The following is a 26023-nucleotide window of genomic DNA, read 5'->3' on the forward strand; positions in this document are numbered from 1 at the left end:
TACATAAGCAAATACCACATAATAGTACATATAATAAGCAGTCTTCTAACTGGGATTGTCAATTTCGCATGAGTTTCCATTAAATTATTTTCTGTAAAAATCAAATGAACTCACTACAGCACTCCTGTTCAAGACCAATAATGATAACTATATTAGCGTTCACACTTTCTGCAGCCTCGCAATAACATTCAGTTGATCATCAATGCTTTTATTCTTCAACAGCGAGAAGTACCAAAATCTGAAACAAAAATCTGTTTCCAAAAATATTGCTTCTCTCTTTTTTTATCACTGTTTCTGTAATATGCTTTTTAAATGGTAATTCCCAGTGATGGTAAAGTGACAGTTTTCAGCTGTAATATCTGCTATGTAATGTCACGTCTGAATAAATAGATAAACTTGATTGCTGCCCATGTTAACATCTAAGGAGTTTCTGGTTTATTTAATACTCAGAGATGACTGGCTCATGTAATCTGAAAACACACACAGACAGTCCCAGATGTTTAGTGATATGTCTAGGATAGAAATGCTCCTCTGGAGTAGGAAATGTGGTTATTTCTCAACATTTAATTTGAAGTCCCCTTTAATCCCACAAGGCTATTAACCTGCCATTCATCAGGCCCTTTTAAACTCACATATGCACCACAACACATGTTGGTGATCTAGTGCGATCTTCCAACAAACTTGCTTTTCCTGTTAACATAGGGTAGTTTACTAACAGCATTGCTTTCCTGTCACACCTAGCGCTGGGTGCACAGTTGGCCCTGGTGACCGTGAAGTAGATTGCATGAACAAACAAAGCCTGACCTTCAATGCCAGACTGCTATGGTAGGCTCTCCTTGGCTACTTTGTTGTGCTAAGTAGTAACTTGGACCTAGTTTTTGAGGTTGAGGTTGGGCTGTGCAATTAATTTCATTTTAGTTTTGATTTAGATTTTTGCTTCCAATGATTATGAAATAATCAAGATAAAACAATATTATTATTATTAAAATGATGCTTACCTTATTTTTTATTTGTTTTTTTTAAATCATTTTCTCCGTTGTTTATATTTTATTGCTGACTAATTACCTCTCGACTAAATTTTGTTAGCCTAGTATTTTTCTGCGTGGCATCGAAATTGTATCAAGATTTGAGAAATTTCATTGGTATATAAAATGTTCTTGTTATAGCGATCCTTTGTATACTTACTATTTCATGATTGGAATAATACTGATTATGATTTTTGCCATAACCAAGCAGTCCTGCTTTGAGGTTCAGTATGCTGACTGCAAAACTATGAGTCACAACTTGGATCTGGACGCATTTCAGAACCATAAATGCATCCCAGGGGGAGTTGATTTATTTTGTGTGCAGCTAAATGTGGCGAACATTATTTTTAGACAGCACTTACATTGTTCATTCCTCAACCATTCATAAAGCAGGAAGAAGTCCAACCAGCACAAGTCTTTTGAGATCTCAAATGCACAAAAATGGGCCTCTGTAATGTGGGTTAGCTTATTTGTACGTTTACAGATCAGCGATGAGATGAACATATGAACTATGGAATAGCATAGAGACACGCCTCTTATTATCACATCATAACTAGCCCTACAGTGTCCAACATAAACATTGCTAATCCCACTATTACTGCCATAGATCCCTACTGTGCGTGTCCTCCGTAATAATAAACATCATTCTGCTGCTTCTGATAATATCTTCTGATATTATCCACCGCAGTCTGTTAATACCCCTGCAAACTGGCTTTGAGGATAGACAGCAGCGGCAGACACCCAAACACCATCTCTCTTAGGGCAGATGCCTGCCAGTTACCTCCATTTCGCTGCTTCTGCTGCGTATGATTGTTGGATAACATAAACCTAAGTAAATCTGATGTGTTTAACGAGATATCAGTGAAGCGTATAAATGAAGACTGGGAATAATGATCCAGATAGATTTCACTGGCTTTTAAGTACATGTTGCGTACAGAGGGCTTGTGTTTTAACTAATGGTTACTCTGTAATGGATTCTTCAGTGTCAGGCCAAGTTGATGTATTTTTTATTAGACCCCCATTGACTTCACAGAAAGATTTCAGTTGTGTTTAATTTTTAAAGTGCTGCTGTCGCGTGTTGCGCAGAGGGATGTTGGTTGGCATTTGGCTGGAAGTGATATGGAAGTACTTCTCTCTTCTTAGCTTGTAGGTGGAATGAAATGCATTTAGCGGAATAATCTCGCGGTTTTATTCGCTAAATGATTGTCATCGGACTGGTTTGGCCCTCATGTCTGCTGTTATTTGTTATAGGATCATGCTGAGCTGTGCCGCAGCTCACAGATGGAACGCTCCCACATCACATCATAACCATGTGGCTGCTAGTCAAAAAAGCCCTATAGATTTCTGAAGAATGCCATGTGCACGGTTATATATTGATTTTCATGTCTTAGATCCTAATGTGAAATCATCAGTGATGCTTGCATCACTATTTACTTTATGCTTTTTATTTTTTAAACGATCTGACTTAAGATGTTTGCCACCAGTGTTATTTTATTCTGCAGCATTTAATAATATGTTTAGGTTTGCATTTTGCATGCCTCTTTTTATTTGAACGTAAGCTTTTTAAAATATTTATTTTCAGTTTTTGTACTTCAGTTTGTTCTTTAAATGTGTTTCAGATAGTTGCCAAGTCGGCGTTTCTATTTTTAAGTTCGTTTTTTTTTTTTTTTTTAATAATCATATTTTATTGGAGCTTTATTTAAGTTAATATAAATATTTCTAATAGTTTTAGTTGTAGTTAACAAAAACAGCACCGGACCAACTAACAGCGAATATCCATAGCATCCATAGCATGCTAGCATCGTGCTGGGGAGTTTAGCACAGGCTAGAACCATTCGGATTGTAAATATTTTGCTTGTATATACAGATAGTTCACCCAGAAATGTTTACTCTCATGTGTTCTTCTCCAGAAAGCAAGAAGATGTTTTAGAGAATGTTTCAACAACATTGGACCACATTGATTTCAACAGCATTATTTAAAAAAAAATATATATATATATATATATATATCTTTTGTGTTACACAAAAGTTGCAATGAGTAAACGACTTTCATTTGGTGAACTATTACTTTAAGAAATCTTGTTAGATAGTTTTAAGACAAAACAAGCTTAAAGCTGATATTATTACCCAGAAGAACAGATTTATAGTCCAGCGTGTAACCAAAGGCGTTACCTCGCGAGTTTGGACAAACCACACTTCCTTATGGCCACCCCCACACTCTTTGCTGTATGTTGCTGAATATTGTAAAGACCTCTTGAGAGGACACAAACACTTCCTACCCATGACTAGAGTTACACCCCAGTTTCCTGTGCTGGACTCAGGGCACTCGAACAGACTGCAGCAGCTCTCCTTGTTTTGTTACTCTTCCAACAAGACCATGTTATCATCATCCTTCAGTCCCGCTCAGCTCAGCTCCTCGGTCTCACAGCTGTGTGGGTGAAGTGACCTGGAAGTTCTGGAGGAGTGGAGAGGAAGACGTTATAATTACAAAAAAGTTGCTGGAATTTCTCAAGTCACAATGTTCACTCAACGCATTTTAGCACTGTGCAATATTGACACTTGTCATGGTCAAAATATGATAAGCGATATTACATCCATTTTTTATTTATTTATTTAGCAGATGCTTTAATCCAGTGGGGATTTGGAGGAAATTTGCATTACAGGCAGTTCATCTTAAAAAGACAGTAACACAAGAAGTTAACAGAGGTTTAAAATGGGTAAAAAGTGAGTTCATGGAGGAAGTAGTGATAAAAAGCAGAGAGGAGGATGCTGCAGAGAGCTGTTCAGCTGTCACATCAGTTTGTAGGCAAACCCGGAGGGCTAATTAGCCATGTGTTCCCTCAGGAACTTCTAATGGGTTTTTAGAGTAGCTGTGTTTGATTTATGATTAAAGTAGGATCTGTGGTTACACTACTTGAAGACATTGTTTCTTTAATAATCTATAGCATCAGTTGCACAGTCATGTACTAGATGTGAACTTTGTAACCTTTCTCAGCTATTTCTCCTGTGAGACAATTGCTGACATATTTGATGTTTGGTATTTAAAGAATTTGACAGATGTTTGAATTCTTGTTGATCTGTCACTTTTGATTGTACGTGCTAAGCTTTGGGATATTTTTGAAAACTAGGTTGGCAACAGAGGGAAAAAAATACCACAGTCAAATGGTTTTCAGTATGATTTCCGAGCAAATGATTATTATGAGTAAGTTCATGCACAGTTCGACCAGTGTTGTTCGATTGATGGTGAATCAATCAAAAACAACACAGTGGTATAATTAATAAACTAATGTCTCCTTACGAGCTGATATAGTAAGCTTTGCAACAATTACTCTCAGGAACCAGTTTATTTGAGTGAATCAGATCAAATACAGATCAACCAGTATAACCTGACTCATGAACAAATTCATCTACTGAACCAGTTCTTTTTAGCGAATCAAACAAATGCAGGATGACCATTGTCTGATTCATGAACAAATTACTCCATGATCTGGCTCTTTTTTAGTGAATCAACAACATTCAGCGTGGCCAGTGTAGACAGATTCACAAACAAGTGACTCTTATTAAGTGTTTCTTTTTAGTGTATCAAATAAATACAATATTCAAATAATTTGGTCTGAATCCTGGAAAGAGTTTTTTGAACTAGTAAACCAGAAACACACTAGCCTGATTTGCGATGACACTTAAAGTAATACTGCATCCTAAAAAATGAAAATTTTGTAATTAATCACTAACCCCTATGTTGTTCCAAACCTGTTAAAGCGTTGTTTAAGATATTTAGATGAAAGGAATAGTTCACCCAAAAATAAAATTACTTCATAATCTATTCACCCCCAAGTCATCCTAGGTGTATATGATTTTCTTCTTTCAGACGAACACAGTCAGAGTTTTTAAAATATTTTTCTTGGTCCTTCCAAGCTTCGTAGTGCTGGTGGATAGTGGCTATGATTTTTAAGCTCCATAAATCGAATATGCCCGCAAGTACTGCATCGTGAAACAAATGTAAACGCCATCACGGGTTATCACATGTACTCTGAAGCAGATCAATGGGTTTTTGTAACAAAAATATTTCTATTTTTAAGATGATAGCTGAAAACACTGATAACTGCCTGCCGGCAGCGGCCATATGCACGTTCATGAGATAGTCGAGTTCCTGCTTCTTGGCTGACCTCTGACTTGATGTATAATGTAGCTTCAAAATTATGGCCACCATTCACCAGTATTACCAAGCCTGGAAGACTCTGACTGTATCTGTCTGAAAAAAGAAAGTCATATACACCTAAGATGGCTTGAGGGTGAGTAGATTATGGTTTGATTTTCATTTTTATGTGAACTATTCCTTTAAATTGTATTCTGAAGCCAAACAAAGATTGAACTAGATTAACTAGATTTTTTTTTTCACTTGAAATCTGAATGATCTTATGACTTTAACAGTACGGTCACATACATATTGTGAATCCCCAGTAATCCTGTTTTGTCAGGCCACGAATGGAGCCTTAAGGGATTTTGCCAGTCTCATGTGGTTTGTGTGTGTGTGTGTGTGTGTGTGTGTGTATGGACTAGGCCTGTGCACAGTGACAGGAGACCAGCAGGTGTGTGACTGCTGAACCTCGACTGGGAGGGTTAAAGGGTAACTGTGTGGTATTTATGTAGGGAATTTACAGCCTGGGATGGACACTGCTAACACACTAACTCACTCTATTAATAACCTCCTGTGCCCTGACACCCTTGCTGCACCTTTCACACATATAAATGTACCCACACTTGGAACGTATATATACGTACAGACCCTCAATACTCATAAACGCTCTCACACTTAGAGAAGCATTAGATCTACATTTATACTAAGCCACTGTATCAGTGCAGCAACAGCAGTTTTAGTAGGTAATCTGGAATGTGCATAAGGTACTAATGAGGCCCGTTGTAAAACGGAGTAGTTTTCAACAGAGTAGTCGGTCAACAGGGGCGTTCAGCATTCTCACCATGAGCAGCCAGCAGTTGAGAGCTAAGTGGAAAATTCCGCTGTTTGAGCGTGACATGCTTTCAGTATGCCTCAGCTTTTGCAAATAGACGGGAACACTGGTGTGCAATCCTGGGTGCTGGTCTCACAGAGTCCCTAACAGTTTGTGTTCTTTCCCGCAGAGTCGTCAAAGAAGAAATCTCTGATGATAACGCCAAGCTGCCCTGCTTCAATGGCAGAGTGGTGTCCTGGGTAAGTGAGACGGATGGTGCCCTCCTCTCTGTATTGGACAGATTGTGACATTATGAAATATCAGACTATCAACCCTGTTGAAAAAAAAACCAAGCTTAAAACAGCCTACGCGTATTTGATGGTCTCTCAGGCCAATCTGTTGGCTAGATTTAGAGGAACAAGCACAGAGCCTGCGTCCCAATGTGCATACTGTCCATCGTAAAAAAAAAAAAAAGTGATATTAGTCATTTTCAATACTATTTAGGGCAGATAGCATTGGATAGTATGCCCAGTGGGATGCGGGCAGAGAATAAATTCCTAAATGAATGATTCTTACGAACCAGTTCTTTTTAGTGAATCAAGCAAATAGAATGCGACCAGTGTAGGTTGATTCCTGAACAAATGAAAATTATGAACCATCCCTTTTAATAAAACAAACAAATGCAGCGCTACCAGTGTAGTCTGAATAAAAACTAGTTCCTTTTATTGAATAAACCAATGAAGCACAACTAGTGTTAAACCGATTATTGAGCAAACATATTTTATGAACTGATTTCATTTCATTTTAGACAAGTGACTCTATTGGACTTTTGATTTTTTGTGAATAAACCAATAAAATACAATCATGGTATTCTGATTCCTGAATGAATGTTGTGAAGTAGTTATAGTGAATAAACCAAGTTGTTTAATTATTTAATGAATGTCTTATAAACTGGTTTATTTTGGTGAATTAAACAAATACAGCATGTAGTCTGATTCTAGAACAAGCTGCTCTTATGAACTATTTCATTTTAGTGAATAAACCAATACAGTGTGACCAGTGTAGTCCGATTCCTCAGTGAACCAGCTCTTTTTATTGAATCAAAAACATTCAGGCCAACCAGGTAAATAGATAAATACCACCATGGTTAGGCTGGGAGACCGTCTTAAACCAGTTAATACACACTCCTGGTTTTATTGTAAACAGATGTTGTTTATACAGATGATGTTTATACTTATAATCCTTGAGTAAAATGTTATACTTGCTCTCCCTCTGAAACGTACCGTTTTGTGTGATGATACCAAAGCCTTGTAATTATTTAATAATTTCAGTATAAACTACTTTTCAAGATCTAATTACTTGCCAGTGGATAAAATCCATTCTGCTCTGATTTTTTTGTCCTGGAATATGTCCTGATTCATGTCACATTATAAAAATGGAAATGGACGACAACCTTCATACAAATGCCGGACTGTTTAAATATTTACACATGATAGTGGCAGCAAAAGTAAAGCGTAATAATCTGATAATTGCCTGTAAAATACACATCTACTCTCCTACAAGCAGGTGTTATACCCATGGTGTTGTGTAGAGTCAATGTGAGGTGCAAAATATAGGTTAGTGGACTCCAGCGAGCCTCCAGCTGCAGAGAGCTGCACAGACATGCTGAGATACATGACATTGAGCTGTGCTGCACTAAAATATGTGCTTCACTGCCTGCTGTCCAAACACGGAGACCTTCAGTATACCATAACATGATCGCTGCTTTAACATGCATTGGTTTTCTGCTCTACTTCAAGGTTTTAACATTGGTTTGTGCAGAGAATATGAACAGCAGTGTTTATAGGGTTTTATCGTCAGGTATCCGCATCTACTGCCTATTATTTGGATCATGAAAGCACTTTACCACATCATAAGGCCCCTTTTTGTCTCTGATAGAATGAGGTGGAACGTCCATAAAAATATTTGGTATTCTATTGCAGCCCTATTTTTTTTGTCTGCGATTTGAGCAGAGTATGCATCACTAATTGTGACACGTCATTGTGGTCATATTTTATTGCTGATTTGAAATATGTTGAAATAGCTGCCCAGGGCCTTTATCGAGAAGCCTGCCAAGTGCGTTGACTTGCATTAAAGGGTCCGTGTTTCACAGTCCTGTCTACTCAAACAAATGAACTCTCTTCTCTTCCTTCTGCTGGTCTACTTATTTATGCAAGGCTAGTAGTTAGTCTAGAGAGTTTCTTCCTGAAGCCTTTGTGGGTAATTTTGTGTGTGTGTGTGTGTGTGTGTGCGTGCTTGGCTGTAGCTGGTGTTGGCTGAGGGCACACACTCGGACGGGGGATCTCAGTGCACAGAGAGCCACAAAGAGCTGCCGCCACCCTTGGAGCGAACTGGAGGGATTGGAGATTCCAGACCCCCCTCTTTCCAGTGAGTAATGCCACGAAAATAATTTGTCTGACATTTATTACTCACTTTTTAGGCCCGTTGCAAACCAGTAAAGTCAGCGAAGTATACTTATCCCTTTATAACTAGATGCATGAAAAATAAAGATAATGTAAATGTATAAATTTAAGTCAAAGGGTCAAGATCTTCATGTTGTTTTCATGTATTTTATATAACCCTTCGAATATGCACACATCTTAAAAGTTGGTTCAAAGTGTGGTCATTGTGGGGTGATTAATAACAACGTCTTCAAGCAACATCTCCAAGATGCTTCAAGAGATCAACCTGCAAAGCTGCGTTAATGCAAAGGATAGTCACACCAAATGTATTTATGACATTATTTTTGACTGCATCCTTTTATAGCATTTTTACACAAGTGGCTAAAACTTTTAACAGTACTTTAGAACTTTTTGAAGTCAATTTTAATGTTATGAATATCACTGTGTTTTTAGCTCTTTAATATTTTTTTTTATTGCACCTTAAAGGCCTACAAACAAAGCAAAAATCTGAAGCATTCGACATAGAAGAAGTTAATTTATCGTACGGTTGCATGTATGTATTATATATGCATATGCATTGGGTTTTTGAATAACTAGAAAAATACAACATCTGCAAATGACCTGCATGAATTCACAGAAAATGCATACGCACACACTTTTGACAAGCATTACAAAACCGCTGATTTGATTTGATTTGTTCTGAGTTCCTGACCACAGTCACAGCAGTAGCAGATGTCTGTTATCCAGCTGGAGGGAAAATATCATTCTTGTCCTTCCGGGAGCCACATGTGTGAATCACAGTCCAATTCCAGCGCCCGTCTCTTGAGCTTCATTGTAATAGAACACATGTTTGCCTTACAAAGTTCAATGTGTTTGTTTGATTTGCCAGCATTCATGTGGCTAGGTCTTTAACAGTCATGTAGCTTTGCCTTCCTCCGCTCATACAGCAGCTGCCCACACAATAATTCATATTCTTGGTTCTTGGGCAAATACCATTTATAGGTTTCGTAACATCAATATTTATTTTAGTGACCGTCATGCCAGATTCATGAGCGAATCTTTCCAATTTGTTCAAATGATTTCATTACATCCGTGAAAGTAAACCAACGAACTGCAGCTTTACTACAAAAACAAAAGGCTAAGAAAAACTTTCACATTGCTTTGGCTGTAAAGAAGGCTTTGAGAATTATGCGCCACTGCATATCTGGTTATGTTGTGCCTCTACCGCAAACACACAGATTAAATATTCTCTTTGTTCATATTGAAGATGTTGAAGGCTAAATTTAGATCAACAAGCTTCAGGGAAATTTTACAACAGCCTTTCTTTATGCATATGTTGCACCTGTTCACTGAAAGTTCTGCGATTTCTCTAACGTTTGACTTTCAGACTTTTTTTTTTTATGTTGTAACCTTCTCACCTCACCAAAGAATTCTCCCCACTTGTTTTCGAAAGTGTCTAGTGCCACCTAGTGCCAGAACACGTGAAGGAGAAGCACGGAGTGCATTCATTCTACCCTCAGTCCTTTTCCCCAGTGTCTCTCCAACAGACTACCAGCCAATTTTGCTTGAAATTAATACGAATGTTTCTCCCACAAGAAATCTCCCTCATTTCCATTACAAAAGCTTCACTGTAAGCATTAGTAAGTAACCAAATGTTATCCTCTGCCTGCTCTCTTTGTGCTGTGCATTATTTATCTGTCCTGTTGAATACATTTGGTAGGGTGAGAAGAGTGTGTTTTCCACTGTCCCTTGAGCAGCTAATCCGGATTAGTGGACATTAAAAGCACCCGTCTCTGTTGCCCCGCGGGCTCTGCGGGGTGACACAGCTGCCTCGATCTCCCCCAGGACTGAACTGCCCGTCTGCCTGCTGCCCCTCTTAAATACAACATATACTCACACAGTGCAAGAAATGCACAATAAATGCATCAGTTGGTATTTAATACCACTGTATGATGAAATGTATTGTACACCAATTTCAGAATGTAGTTAATTTTGTAAAGTTATTTGTAAGCCATTGAAAATCAGTGCAAATATATATTTTAATTGCTTAATTTTATATATATATATATATATATATATATATATATATATATATATATATATATATATATATATATATATATATATATATATATATGGAAACCTATCAAAGCTGAATAAATAAGCTTTCCATTGATGTATGGTTTATTAGGATAAGACAATTTTTGGTCGAGATACATTTGAATGCCTGGAATTTGAGGGTGCAAAATATTGAAAATGCCTTTAAAGCTGTCTAAATGAAGTTGTTAGGAAAGCACATTACTAATCAGAAATAAGGTTTTGATATATTTACGGTTGGACTTTTGCAAAATATCTTAATGGAACATGATCATAATATTTTACTTAATATCCTAATGATGTCATTTTTGGCATAAAAGAAAAATGAATCATTTTGACCCCTACAATGTATATTTGGATAATGCTACAGATATTCCTCAATGACTAAAGACTTGTTTTGTGGTTCAGGATCACATCACAGTGTGCTCTGTGTATATTTATTAGGTTGAAGTAACAGGCTCTATCCAGCAGAGAGAGACATTAGCACACTGTGTTGTGTTTGAGCTAATTGTGTTGAGGGGTGGGACTTTCGTTTTCGGTATGTGAATGCAAATAAACTTTGAGAAGATACCATTTTCTGGCTCAAAATCCTTCAAGCATTGAATTAGCATAGATATTTTCTCATAAATAGTATCTTAACATTCCAAAAGTTTTTCAACTTTCTTATCCATGAGCCGGTTTAAACAGATTGTTGCAGAACTCAATGAATATTCACACGCCTTATAACATAATTCAGTACATAACTTTATTGCATGTCTCTTTCAAATGAAATTATAACTCAAATGGCTGAATCCATATCTGTGTAAATTCTGGGAAAACCCTTGAAGGGATGAAAGAAAATAAAAATAATCAGTTTGAAGCAGACAGTTAGTTAAGCACTATTTGCATTGTTATAGTGGTCAGTTTATTTAAAGAATTATTCAAAGCAGTTAACAGTAATAATATTCCAATAAAATATCTACTGTGTACTGCCTCTTTTCTGTAATAGTGAATTATATTTGTATCTATTTATCCAAAGTGACTTACACTGCATTCAAGCGTGCAAGGATGCATGTTCGTGTGCTAAAATACATGCATACTTTCTCAGTCTTACAGTCTTTACACTATCTGTGAAATATGCGAAAATGACTTCTTTTTTTTTCTCATGTGTTATTATTTATGAGCATCTTTGCATGTGTCTCAGTGAGCCGTTCTCACCAACCTCATGTTTCTCTTCTGCCCTGAGCGTTCTAACCACTCTGCTAGAATAACTAGCCTTTGGCATATCCGTATACACTTATGCATTCCCACATTGCATCGCGGCCCCATTTACCCCCAACTTTCTTTTCTGGTGCCCAACCTGGTCCTAAACACTTTTTACCACACGTTCTCAGCTTTGAATAACTAGTGACAGCTGCTGAAAATGCTCGGCTGTAAATCATGTGCTCCTGAACAATAAAATATCTGTTGGCGATGAAATTGAACATCGGTAATCATAATTTCAGAAGATTTCCCAGAACAGTTTTTTACTTTTGTGGCCAAGTGTATTATGACTTTGCATAATAGAGATGGTTTCGAGAGTATATAATAAAGACCTCTCTCTTTGTGTGTGTGTGTGTGTGTGTATTAGTGCCAATGCGGTGAGTAGTCGGGATGGATTGGACACCGAGACGGGGACGGAGTCTCTCCAGAGCCAGCGGAGAGAGCGGGAGAGGGAGCGAGCTCACAGAAGGGCACGAGAAAGTGAGTGACTTAGAGTAATACTCAGCTAAAAAGACCTGTTCTCACACTATACACACAACACGTATCATGTGCCAGGGATCAGGAAACATATGATATGTATTTGTAAAGAGAGTTCTTGCTCAAGGTGTTTTCCCCAGGTGACGAGTGTCTGGCAGGAGCATTAAATATTCCAAGCACAGACACGTGAGACAAAAACCCCCCGTAAAACAGCATTTTAGTTGGTAAATGGGAATGACAATATTTATGGGCTGCCCAAAATGTGTTTCTGTTTCGTAAGGTGAGTTTAGTAGTGCAAGCAAATTGTTTTTGTTTGCACGACACCGTTAAAATTTTTATTCTAATAAAGGCTGCTTTTTATTGATAATTATATTTTCATAAAAAATATTTTTATGAAACTTATTATTATTAAATATTTAAATTAGATAAGCTACATTTTAATTAAAAATTTAAATTTAAATAAGCTAAATGTTCAGCATCGTTATTTCAAAGTCACTTGACACTTCAGAAATCATTCAGAATTAATGTTTGATGGTTTGGTGCTCAAGAAATATTTCTTATCAGTGTTTAAAACACATTTTATGGTACATTTCTTTCAGAATTCTTTGAATAAATCTTTCAAAAGAACAGCACTTATTTGAAATAGAAATCTAGTGTAACATTTTATGTCTTCACTGTCTTTTTGATCAATCAGTTGAATGATTCCTTGCTGAATAAGATCTTGTTTTTAAAGGAGAAAAAAGCTTTGAATGGTACTGTGTGACACAAAAGCTTTCCCAGAAAGCCAATAAATAATGACATAATTTTCTTCTAATACTCCTTTAACGTCCTCACCTTCAAAGCTCTAAAATCTGTTACAGGGTGTTGCAGGATGTAGTTGATCCTTTTCCCAGCATGTCCCCATTCTTTGGTTGTTTTGCTGGAAGTTTGCTTGCATTAAACCAGTACAGAAAGTTTGTTTTTGCTGGTGTTCATGCTGACTTGAGCTCTGGGTAAAGAGAGGTCATTTGGAAATATAAAAGCTTCCTTTTGCAGTTGAAAACAATTCGTCATCAGCAAAGAATGTTCTTGGCTCTTTATAGGTTATTTTGTCTGCAATGAGAAAAAAGATTAAAGGTGTGTGTTAATATATTTGAAGGTGATTAAAAAAAAAAGTACCTACGTCTAGAATGTCTACGTTGCTGAAGCTGTTTATTAAAGTGGAATTTCCTCAGCCTCTTACTCTATAGAAAAGTACAGGATTGCTACCTTCTCATACTATCTGACATATTTGAGGAAGCCTTGCTGTTTTTCCAGTTCTGTCCACTGGAATCATTTCGTGCTCTTCCTCTCTGTTTCTCTTGCTGTTTGAACCTCATTAGTGCCAAGTGCATTAATTAGTGCAGCTTCATTAGCGGCAACACCCTCAGACACAAGAGACAGATGGAGGTGTTTGTGTGTGTGTGCTTGCTGAAGATACCGATGATGATTTATGAATATTCGTTGAACTTCTGTGTTCTGTTAGAGCCGTCAGAACCCATGGAGAGCTTCTGTAGCTCTTCAGTAACCTTCAGTTAATTGTTTAATGGTTGGGATCCACACTGTACTTAGTTTGTTTGAGTCTGTCTTTGAAATAAAGCATCTATTCATTTAGCATGTGTATGTCTGGTGCAGTTGTGTAGCTGTGCGGTGTGTCTCTGGAGGTTTTGCATGTAGAGCGTGTGAGAAATGTGTCAGGTCAGCTCATCTTTTCTCCTCCAGAAATAGTCATGGATAGTAGAGCTGTTATAGCCCAGAAAGATCATGATAAAGCGTTCAGTCATTATAAGGGCTAATAGTTATGTGTTTTCCGAAGATTATTGTTTTAGAATATATATTAATAACACATGCATGCACATATTTAATGTATGTGTGTATCTCTGTATACTCTGTTTATCATTTTTGGTGTGTGATTGTATAAATATTCTCTAAATATTTTAATATTCTGTTTTACATTTTATATTGTACTGTAATATAAAATCAGTTTTTAACATTAACGACAATTAGAAAATGTACATGTGTTATGTATACATGTATATTTTTTATTTTATGTAAAAAATATCTCTTTATGAAAATTATATATTTAGTTATGTATGTTATATATATATTGTCGCCTTAGAATTATAAGGGTCTTTCTGCATTCTGAGGAGATACTGAGCTTCAAAGTTTTTGCATTCCATAGACATAGAACAGTTTTTTTTTTCCAAAAGCTTGTTTAAAAAAAAAAACAGTTTTTTCCAAAAAGCTAAAATGTATAAAGCTTAAAAAAATATAGAATAGGTCAGATAGGACCTTATAATTCCAAAGTGAATATATATATGTATATGTATATGATATGATATATGATATATGATAACGACAGATCTAATTTATTTTCAGTCTAATTTACAATAAAGTTCAATTTAGGCCTTAGTTTCAAATAGCAGATTCACCTTTTCATTACAGTAGCAACAAATTCAGGTGGTTTTGCTCTCACTTTCTGTCATTCCTGCAGAGTCAGAGGGTGATTTGTCGAGGTTGTCCCAGTGCTGACCTCTGCTGGGTGTGATTGGATGAAAAATATGCATTTGCTTATTAAGGACAGGTGTGTGCCCTGGGGGCAGAAGGAGTGAGAGAGGAGATCTCTTTTCTAGCCTCAGGCGCTTATCTGTTAACCATGCTGATTCACCGATATTCAGTTTCCATTTTGCTGTTCGGTGTACATGCAGGTGTTGATTTGTTTTGGGTTTGGCTTACCTTTAGGTTAAACGAGATTTCGCGAATTCATCGCTGTGTGGATTTTGGCTGTCATCGTGAATGCACGACAAAATGACGGTTTTGCTTTGTGCAGAGCTTCACGGTTAAAGTCATCAGTTAACAGTGGCAGCAGTGCCCAGAGGCTTATATGCGAGTAGCGTAGACTGCACCCTCGCTCGGGGCTTGTTCATTGTCTTACACACTCCTGCGCCGTTAAAGTGGAAACTGATGCGGGGGCATATTTGATAGACAGTCGAGTTCCTGCGTGAAGGAGGTTATGTTTCATTGAGTCCTTGAAATGTTGCAAGCTAATGAGAGGTGCAGCACTGTAATGAGAACTGTGCTGCAGCGAAGGTAAGGCATATGCATCTCTCTAATAATAGTGGTGTTTTATGTAGATATTTAATATAACTTGCATGCTTTTATCATAATTTCTTAGTATATCACTAGTGTTATATACTAAGAAAAAAATTGTTGTTAAAATCTCTATGTTGTATAATGACACAAATGCAGTTTTTATACATAATTGGAATTAATTACTGATAAAGTAAAATACATATACAAACACAAATAATAAGCTGTAATCTTGTTGCTGTTATATATTTTCATATATACACTTTATATATTTTATATTTTTAAAATATAAAAACAAAATGTATCTTAAATAATAAATATATTACTTCTAAATTAAACGGAAATCATAAACTAAATTAATACGGAAATCATAAACTATATGTATATATATATAAATATAATGTATGCTAGCCTATATATTGTTGCATCTCCTGTGTCTATAAGTATATTGTACTTACCGTATTTTTTCACCCACTTTTGTAGTTAAATAGTTCAGTAAATGTAAAGGATTTAGGCCTTTTATAAAAAGCATTTCAGTATTTTTATATCCTGTTTTGATTTTAGTAGAAATACACTCTTCACTTACATTAATATTGCACTTCACAGGCATAAGGTCATCTCCTGAAGTCAGATGTAGAGGGAACATATCCAGAGATTTGTTTTGGTGCCCACATCTTGAGTGAATTCATCTTCATCCTCTGTTATCTCTCTTTCCTGACATCTAACGCACACTAAAGTGAAGCTAAGGGGATTCTGGAGAGGCTATAAATGCATTACCCACCTGTGGACCATCCTTTCTGAAAAAGAGGGCTACTGATTGGCTGCAGGCGTGCAGCTCATCTCGCCGCAGGCCTGTGCTTGTACTTTTGATCACTGAAGTGATAGCGTTGTCCTGTGAACTCACACATGGCAGAGGAACGATAGAGCTTCCTCTGTGTGTGTGAAGAAATATGGATGGCTAAAAAAGCTGTGATTGATTTGTGGGTATGAGTGGTTTGAAATGGGCACTCCTGCAGTCCTGGAATGTTTCGGTCGCTCTCGGGGTCCACAGCGCTCTTATCGTTTGGTCAGACCGTTTCAGCGCATCCGATGCCACCCAGAAACACAGCTTCGTCCTTGTCTCTGTATGTATACCCCAGCATGTATTTTTGACTGCTGTGATGGTTTCTAGAAATCATCAGTTGTTCATCATAAAGCCCATTTGAGTGTTATGTCTGGACGCTTTCATCTGAAAACATCTGAAAACTAAATAGACCAGAGTACAAAGACTGTCCTTATAAGTACATAAAACACTTTACTGTTCATCAGATTTGTCATTCAGTGCTATTATGCATTTCCCAGAATTATGTAATGTATTCTGCCTTTGAAGAGTAGTTTTTTCCTAAGCTTTTAAGCAGTGTCTTTTTGTTTTGTCTCAGTTCCTCGCGTGAATGGTCACTCGAAAACAGAGCGAGTGAATCGTGACTCAGCTGTTGGTTATGACAGCACATCGGTGATGAGCAGTGAGCTGGAGTCCAGTTCTTTTATCGACAGTGAGGAAGATGAGGATGGAAGCAGGTCAGACATTACTCACTGTTTCTATTTCCTGAACAATTAAATGTGAATTTATAGCGCAGGATTCATTTCCTTTTTAGACAATGACTGTATTTATTTGCTCACTGACAACATTTCACTCTAATTTTATTTGTACAGCTAGCTGAAGAACTAAATTTGAATTATGATTTATTGCTCAACTGAAATTATTCATTTTTTGTTTATTGTGTAATCATCTTTCCTGTAGTTCATGCATTCATGATAAAAAATGTAAGTGCTTTCCAATTTTGTCCAAATAAAATAGAAAATATTATTTTAGGTATCCCCACATAATAATGTAATATATATATATATATATATATATATATATATATATATATATATATATATATATATAATAATAATAATAATAATAATAAAAAAAAAAAATATATATATATATATATATATATATATATATATATATATATATAATAACCTCAATTATAAAATAAAATAAAATAAAATAAATCTCTGTTACAAACCGTAACAGATACTGATATATTGTGACAAACAGACCATCAGCGGCTTGTTCCTCACATAAAGCTATTATATAAAATAATTTTCAAATAGTAAAATAGTTTGTTACTACTGCATTTTACTAAAAATACATTGTTTCCATATACTGTCAAACTTATGAAGATTAGCCATAACTCTATTCCAGTAATATAGTTCAACCAGGTCTGAAAGTGAGGACCAGTGTCCTTACAATAACACTCTTAGCAATAATCATTCCATAAATTATGGTACTTTGCACAGTCCTTAGATTTTTATTATAATGTGAAAATAAATATTAATACTAGTTTTAATTAAGAACCTAACTTGAATAGCACGCTTAAATGTCATAACAACTTGCTGCTTCATTAGGTAGCGTTGATCTCTGCTGTGACCTCTCATTTTTCTGAAGCCACAGACTTAGCAGTTCAACCGAGCAGAGCTCTTCATCACACCTCATGCGTAGACACAAACGAAGACGACGGAGGCAGAAAGTCACCAAAATGGACAGGGTGAGAATGCGGAGGAAAACGTACACATCTCTGCACATTTGTGTTTAACCTGTGCTAATCTTTGATACTTTCTTTTGACAGTCCTCGTCCTTCAGCAGTATTACAGACTCCACAATGAGCCTCAACATTATCACCGTCACTCTCAATATGGGTAATAACTTATTTACTAGATCCCATTATCTATCCCTGTGCTTCCCCCCTCTTATCTCTCCACCCGCTTGATAAGACGAACCTCCTGTATTTCAAAGTCTAGTGTGCACAATGTGGTCTAAATATAGATGTGGAACATGGCATTGGAAATTCACAGCCTTATCTCTCTTTCTCACAGAGAAGTACAACTTCTTGGGTATCAGTATAGTTGGTCAGAGTAATGACAGAGGAGATGGAGGCATCTATATTGGCTCTATTATGAAAGGTGGAGCGGTGGCAGCTGACGGCAGGATTGAGCCTGGAGACATGCTGTTACAGGTGAAGTGATTAGCAGTCTGAAACTACTTTCAAGAGGGACCTAGACACTAGTCTAATGCACTTTTAGGAAGATTAAAAATCATGAAATGTGCTTCCACATAATTGCCAGTATCTAAATGATGCTTAAAGGGAAGTTCTGTCATGATTTACTCGCTCTCTGTGAGTCATTTTATTAGGTATATACCGCTCAAATGTTAACACCAGGAATATGATCTTATATATATTCTCAATGTCATTGCGATATTGTCAAATGTAATACATAATTTTCACTCACAGTGATTCCTTGAACAGAACTGAAACTGACCTATTATTTGTTAATCTCTTCTCTTTTTAGTTTCTAAATGCACTTGTGGAATTGTCAAGGTTTAGGTCACCTCCCTATGTTTATTGTGCTCTATTTCCTTCCTGCAAAAGGAGCTTTTGGTGTCAATGGCCACAAAGGACTGTGGTGCTTTCAATTCTTTAGTCATTTGTTTACATACAAAAGGGGTTTTCCTCACCCTGGTGACCCTGTGTTATTAGGTGAATTTTGCGAAATGACATTCATGTTACCATAAAACATCCCATTTGTAAACAAACAGGCAGTTTTGGTAAACTAAGAGACTGTGGTTTTCAAAATTCTTTTACAAAATGAATTCACCTTATAGTCATTATTTACTCACCACTTTATTCCAGAGTCATTTGAATTTATTTCTATTGTTATACATAAAAAGAGACATCCTGTTCATGTTGATTTTTTTTGTGAAAATGCACAAGAAAATATTACTTAAAATATTACTTAATTTTTAAGTAAAAAAAAACTTCCATCTGATGTAATTCATCAAATAATGTGAGGTTTAATGGAAATATAATTTCCTCAGGTCAATGACGTGAACTTTGAGAACATGAGTAATGATGATGCTGTCAGGATTCTGCGGGAGATCGTCTCTAAACCTGGGTGAGATTGGATGTTGATTGATGAATTTTCAGTCTCTCTGACTCTGCTCTCTTTACCATTGTTTAATGTTTCATTTGTCCTCTACAGGCCAATAAGCCTAACAGTGGCGAAATGTTGGGACCCCTCTCCTAGAAGCTACTTCACTATCCCTAGAGGTACATACTTCCCGCCATCATAGCCTAAATTATAGACATGAAGACCTATGCTGCATTCATTCAGTTCGTTTTTTGGATCAATTTTATTTCGATTGCACTTAAATTCTGCCATCTGTCTGTCCTCAGCCGAGCCGGTGAGACCCATCGACCCTGCTGCCTGGATCTCACACACTACTGCACTTTCTGGACCATACCCCCATTATGGTATGATCAAAGTCACTGTCCTAGAGATCATCTGTTGATAGAATAGCAGAATTATCATACTTATTACTGTCATTTTCTCTCATTTCACAGAGTTTGATGACCTCCCACTTTCAGTGTCAAAAACAGATATGGCGACTATAGTAAAAGTTATGCAGCTACCAGATTCAGGGCTGGAGATTAGAGACCGAATGTGGTTAAAGATCACTATAGCCAACGCCGTCATCGGTTTGTGCCCTTCTTTGCTGTGGTTGGGTGGGACATAGCATCTAGCCTCTTGTTTTTGGTCGATATTTTGTAAAATGAACATAATCTGTGTCATTTTTTATCAAAAATCCATTTCTGTGTTCAGGGGCTGATGTTGTCGACTGGTTGTTCTCACGGGTAGAGGGCTTCAAGGACCGCCGGGATGCTAGAAAATACGCCAGCAGTTTGTTGAAACACGGCTACCTGAGACACACAGTCAATAAAATCACCTTCTCAGAGCAGTGCTACTACACCTTTGGAGACCTGTGCCAAAGTACAGTGAACACTTTTATATCACCAAAGCTGCATTTATTTGATCAAAAATATTGTAATATTTTGAAATATTATTATCATTTACAATACTTTATTTTTTATGTAATTTGAAACTCATGTTATGGAAAATCATTGCTGCAGTTTTTAGTGTTGCATGAACTTTTAGTAGTCCTTCTGATATGTTCATTTTGTGCTTAAGAAACATTTACTTTATTATCAGTATTAAAAACCATGATTGTGTCTTTACTATCACTTTCGGTCAATTTATTGTATCTTTTCTGAATAAAAGTATTAAATAAAAAAATTGATAAAAAACCCCACCGACATATTAACACTAATGTACCTTTAATGCATAAAGATAAGATCTTACAGATCAAAGATTTGGCGCTTAAAGTCATAAGCCGTCATTAATAATACTACAATTAAAATGACGTGAAATATAAATAATTGTAATGACTTTGAAATTCTTGTGTTTTCAGATATGGCTTCTCTCAATCTGAATGAGGGATCTAGCGGTGGGGGCTCTGACCAGGATGGTCTTGCTCCTCTTCCTCCACCAGGAACCAACCCCTGGCCCCTCGGCGGTCAGCCCTACCCTTACCCGGGTTACCCCACTCCTCCACCGGGCTTCCCTCCTGGATACTCGGACCCTTGTCATAGTTTTCACAGTGGCAGTGCAGGCAGCCAACAGAGCGAAGGTGGGTGTTTTTTATGTGTAATGTATTGTATGCGCAATAAATGATGCACTGTTGGATAAAAGGGAAAACCCCTTTCCACGCTCGTCCCCACACACAATCCCGTGAGCTTCCTGTGTGACTTTTTCTTTCGGTTTCATGAGTGCCTAATGATGTTAAGTAACGACTAATTCGGTAGAAATTGCTCAAATGTATTGTAGATGGAATTTACTACAGTAAAATGGAAACCATTAGTAGGTTTGTCGTAAATCTGCATGTAGGAGGATTAGGTACAATACTACAATGTATTCATGCAGATTAAGTTTTGCTTTCAGTACCTGAATGAACACGGCACCCAGCCAGAATGACATCACTGACTCAAGACTAGTAAATCATGTGGACATGTTTGCATGATTAGACCACTTTTCAGTTTGTCCATTTATTCAGAAAGTCCTTAAAACTCAACTATTTTGACACATCGGCAGTTGATACTCATATAAATGCATTGTAATTAATTAGTCAGATACAGTTAAACTAGAAGTAATAAAATGCTGATATTACATTCATAACCCCATTGCTGGACATGAAAATTATCTATAATGTGAATGATTATAGATAATTAGAACAGATTTAGAACAGACTTATAAAACCTGATGCTATATGCACATGACAAAATTTGGACAAATACGTTTTAATAAACATAAAACCCTAAATATACACTACACAGGAAAAATTCTGATGTTTTTGTAATAGTGCTTCTTTATTATTAATGATTAATAATAATATTATAAACTATTTGATTTGTTGTAAATAAAATTGCATAGTATATAATGTAATACATGAATAATAAAGAGCAATCAGAAAATAGCATTAATGATTTTTTCTATAACTTTTATTTTTTACCTTTTATTGGATTATAAGAATTTAAAAATGGGGAGGAATATTATGAAACACATTTTTTCTCTGATACACATTGGCCACAATTAACGGCACCCTTTTAATCAATACTTTTTGAAACCTCCATTTGCCAGTTTAACAGCTCTGACTAAACAAGATGTCCAGGACCTCCAGCAGAAATATAGGCCCACAACATCAACAATACAGCAGTCTATTTCATTGTGCACATGGGTTTTTTTTGTCCTTGTGTTCACCAAACCCATCTTGTTTGCTTCTAAAAATCTAATTTTTTAGTTTCATCTGGCCATAGAGGCCCTCCCAAACAACATGTGGTGCTGTTAGACAATTTTTGTTAGGTTTTCTGACCCAGATACTCAATTATTTTTTGTAGTAAAGTCTTTAGCCACTCAATCTCTCATCCTCACCATGCATTGGTAGATATAGACACAATGTCTTCTTCCAGACAGTTTTATAACATTTTATGTTGATTGGAATTCCTAATTATTGCCCTGATGGTAAAAAATGGGAATTGTCTCTGCTCTTGCTGGATGATTAAGGGAATTTGGGCTTTGCTTTCCCTCCTATTTATATTTCTGTGAAGCAGCAAGCCAGGCTGGATAATTTCATGCTCATAATCACCCTGGAGTGCTCAAAATTGTGAAAATGAATAGGAATATACTTCAGAGATGTTTTACTTTTAAGAATTTCTAGGGGTGCCAATAATTGTGTCCAACCTATATTAGAGAAAAACATACCCCCCTATTTTATTATTTTTCAAATAAAAGATAAAAAAAGGATTAACAATGCAGATTTCCACAGCCTTCTTTGATCATATTTACCAAGGGTGCCAATATTTTTGGCCATGACTCTACGTGAGAATTCATTTTTATCATTCGTTCTTAAATTTGAGTTTTACAATTATTCTTCCTTTGAATTGAATTGAATTATTAATTGAATTAAAAAAGTAAATAATGAAATCTGGTAAGACTGGTAACAGTAAGACTAAATCAAGATCTCAAATGCCAACTATTTTCTTTTCAATTATTCCATTTCCAGAGCATCACCATTGTCGCTGTATTCACTTGGATATTGCATACATGTGGTATGGCAAGACTTTTAAATCATTTACACTGCTTATGCCACCCTTTGCATAAATGTGCATGGTGGAATTAGTTGGGAATGTGAATCCGTAGTAATGCAAAGGTCATTGACTTTTTTTTTTAGCACCTATCCAACATAAGTTTGGTCGCTTCGGGAAGCATAACATATGGTGGCATCACAGATACTGGGGTGAAAGGTTTTTTGAAGAGCTTGATGGTATATTGGTTGTGGGAGTGTGAGGTGGAAGATTTGGTTGGGAAACATGTCGTAATTGTGATATTCCCTCTGTTTTTGCTGGCCGTCTATAGACTGATGGAATTTTCTTCTATTCACGGTGTATCCGGTAAGACTAGCACTCTCATTTAAACGTCCTCTCGCACCACCCTTTCTCTTTGACATCTTGTTATTCCAGTGGTTTGTCATCATATGGCATATGAATCATTGGGGTGGCCATTGTGACTCCCCAGCTATGTTGCTTGTTTGTGTTACTTGTGTGGGCATGTGCAGTTTTACCCTCATTGTGCATGAGAATCTGACTGATTCTCATCTATTGAAAAGTTGTTATGCAACACTTATTCTTTTTGCCAGTCTGAATTAACTAGGAAAAGATAAAGTGAATATTCCCATGATAGTGTATGATGTAAGTTGAAGCTTAATGCATTCCCAAGAACTCTATTATTGCAAAAATGTAGGCCATCCATGTCATTTTGACCTACCCTCAACGTTGACGTTGGTTAAAACGCATAACCACCACAAAATGTTCATTTTCGTACCATATTGTTTCTGTATTGCTGACCTTCACCCTGTGTCCTAACCAGGTGCGACATTACAGCCAATCAGAGCACAGATGAAGAGCATAAAAATATGTACCTTCTGTGATGCTTTTTATTTTTAATAGTGTTTCTTGTCAGAAATGGGGAATTTGTATTGGTTGTTTTTAGTATTACATACTGAATATTTGTTAATATTTTAAACATTTTCCTGTTTTAATGAGGCTGTTTCAGTAGAGAACAAAAACATTGCTGCACAACATGCAGGATTTGTAACATTTTTATTACAGCTTCCACAATCATTCTGTCTTTTTATAGTTTTGATGTCTAATACACCACTGTTCTAAAGTTTAAAGGTCTCTTACACACACCAAGGCTGCAATTTTTAGATCAACAGTTATGCTGTCAACCTTCATACATATATTTTTCATGATTCATCGATTAAAATTAATAAGAGCTTGGTTTACTTTAAAAAACAATGTAAAACTTTCTACAGTCATTTTTAAATCAATTTAATGCGTCGTTGCACAATGAAGCTGCTCATTTGACCTCAGGCGTAAGTGTAAATGAGAAGCTGGATTTTTATCCAAAGATATTTTCCCTTGGTTGAAGCTACAGGAATATAAATCAAGCAGCTAACCGACTGTAGATGTCCTTGTCACTGCTGTAATTCGAAAAACGGTTGTGTTTGCTGGTCGAGTATAGCATATGGTTTTGTGAGGGTAAATACTAATAGAATACTACTTTTGTCCGAATACGTTTATCTCTCGCCACAGGTAGCAGAAGCAGTGGTTCCAACCCCAGTGCTGGGAAAGGCCGGAGACCCTCCCCTCGAGAAAAGGACCATAAGGCACCGTGCTGTGGGGGCAGCGAATCAGAAATGGGAGCTTGGGTGGTAAGGAGGGGTGAGAGAGCATCCAGTCAGCTGAGTCATCAAAGCCACAGCCGCTCTGCCGCCAGTCAGGCCCACTCCAGCCACAGTTACGCTCACTCTGGGTACAGCCACGGCCAGTGTCTCAGCATCTCGCAGCATAGCCACAACTTCACCTACAGCCACGCCCCTTTCATCCAGCCCAATCATCTGTCCTGTGCCCACAGTGAGAGAAGTCACGGCTCTTCGTATGGCCCTCCGGGTCTGCCCCCTCCGTACTGCCTCGCTCACCTCGCCCCCAAAGCGGCAGCCAGCAACAGCCCACCTGGGGCTCCCCCTGTCCGGGAACTAGGAAACGTCCCACCAGAACTCACCGCCAGTCGGCAGTCGTTTCAACATGCTATGGGCAATCCTTGTGAATTTTTTGTTGATATTATGTGACAGGAGAGTGCCTTCAACCCTTTCAGAGCACAAGGCCTACTTCCCGCAGTTTGCTTCATGAATTTTTGCTACTGACGATCCCTGCACTGAGAATGTACAAACTGACAGCGCAAATTTAAAGGGACAGTTTATCCAATAATGTAAGTTCTGTCTCTTACTCATATCAAGTTTCTTTCTTCTGTGGAACAAAAAAAAAATGACTGTTGTAATTGTTAACTATATTGTTTCAGTAATTCAAATTATTATTTATTTTTTTTTTTTATACGTTAAAGCAATTTACAAACAATAAACTAAGCAGTGGTTTTAAGATGATTTAAACTAAATTTAATTTTTTTAAATGAACAAATTTCATAAAAAATAAATATAGAAATATTAGAAAGTATTAAATTCACATGAAGTAAAACTTTAAAATCAAGCTAACTAAATGTATTAATATAATAATATAATAGCAAATAAATAGTACTTAACACTGCAAATTTTAAATCCTTAACATATTTTATCCAGAATTGTCTGACAACTCTTTTCTTTATAATGAGGGTGAATAGGGACAAGGGTGAAATGACAAAATAGACTATAAAAGGAGAAGGATGGAAGGAAAGAGAAAGAGAAGCCTATCATTAGTTACCACCTTAGCTTTCTGTGACCAAAATTATTGTATGTCTTCAAAGGACATTAAAAGTATTGCACACTTTTGCTGCATGGACTTTGAAATTTTGGGACAGCCCCAGTCCGCTTTTACTTCTGATATGTGGAAAGGAATGCCCAGATATTTTTTTACAAATTCACTTTTTGTGTTCCACAGAAGAGAGAAAGCACTTGAGGACAACAAAAACCTGAGAGTGAACTAATGATGACAGATTTTTCATTTTTAGGTCAACTCTTTCTTTAATGTTCATTCAATGTTATTTAGATCACCGAAGGACACTTAAAAAAAAAAAAAAAAGCACAACCGCAGAGTTAATTTAAACTCTGACACAAAAACTACAATACTGCAGCAGCAGCACAGGATAACACAACTAATAAGCTTTTAACAGGAAAGTCAGTGTATCAGACTGTCTGCTTCTTATACTC

The 26023-nt window shown here is 36.7% G+C and overlaps 1 protein-coding gene across 2 annotated transcripts in view; it reads left to right on the plus strand.

Moving 5' to 3' along the window:
* The window catches only part of dvl1a (dishevelled segment polarity protein 1a), a 30382-nt gene that overhangs the window by 3488 nt on the left and 871 nt on the right, over window positions 1–26023 (plus strand). The window contains exons 2-15 of one of the 2 annotated variants that reach the window (XM_043224733.1): window positions 6165–6234; window positions 8280–8401; window positions 12122–12234; window positions 16758–16896; window positions 17819–17918; window positions 18000–18069; window positions 18247–18386; window positions 19247–19323; window positions 19411–19478; window positions 19605–19682; window positions 19773–19907; window positions 20032–20199; window positions 20678–20896; window positions 24417–26023. The exon at window positions 24417–26023 is cut by the window's right edge and continues 871 nt beyond it. In XM_043224733.1, the coding sequence (XP_043080668.1) occupies window positions 6165–6234; window positions 8280–8401; window positions 12122–12234; window positions 16758–16896; window positions 17819–17918; window positions 18000–18069; window positions 18247–18386; window positions 19247–19323; window positions 19411–19478; window positions 19605–19682; window positions 19773–19907; window positions 20032–20199; window positions 20678–20896; window positions 24417–24952 (2035 nt within the window). In that variant the 3' untranslated portion in view covers window positions 24953–26023. The remainder of the gene's footprint in view (window positions 1–6164; window positions 6235–8279; window positions 8402–12121; window positions 12235–16757; window positions 16897–17818; window positions 17919–17999; window positions 18070–18246; window positions 18387–19246; window positions 19324–19410; window positions 19479–19604; window positions 19683–19772; window positions 19908–20031; window positions 20200–20677; window positions 20897–24416) is intronic. The other variant, XM_043224734.1, reaches the window with a different exon arrangement.

Source organism: Puntigrus tetrazona, chromosome 23 (assembly GCF_018831695.1).
Source record: "Puntigrus tetrazona isolate hp1 chromosome 23, ASM1883169v1, whole genome shotgun sequence".
In the NCBI taxonomy this organism is placed as follows: domain Eukaryota; kingdom Metazoa; phylum Chordata; class Actinopteri; order Cypriniformes; family Cyprinidae; genus Puntigrus; species Puntigrus tetrazona.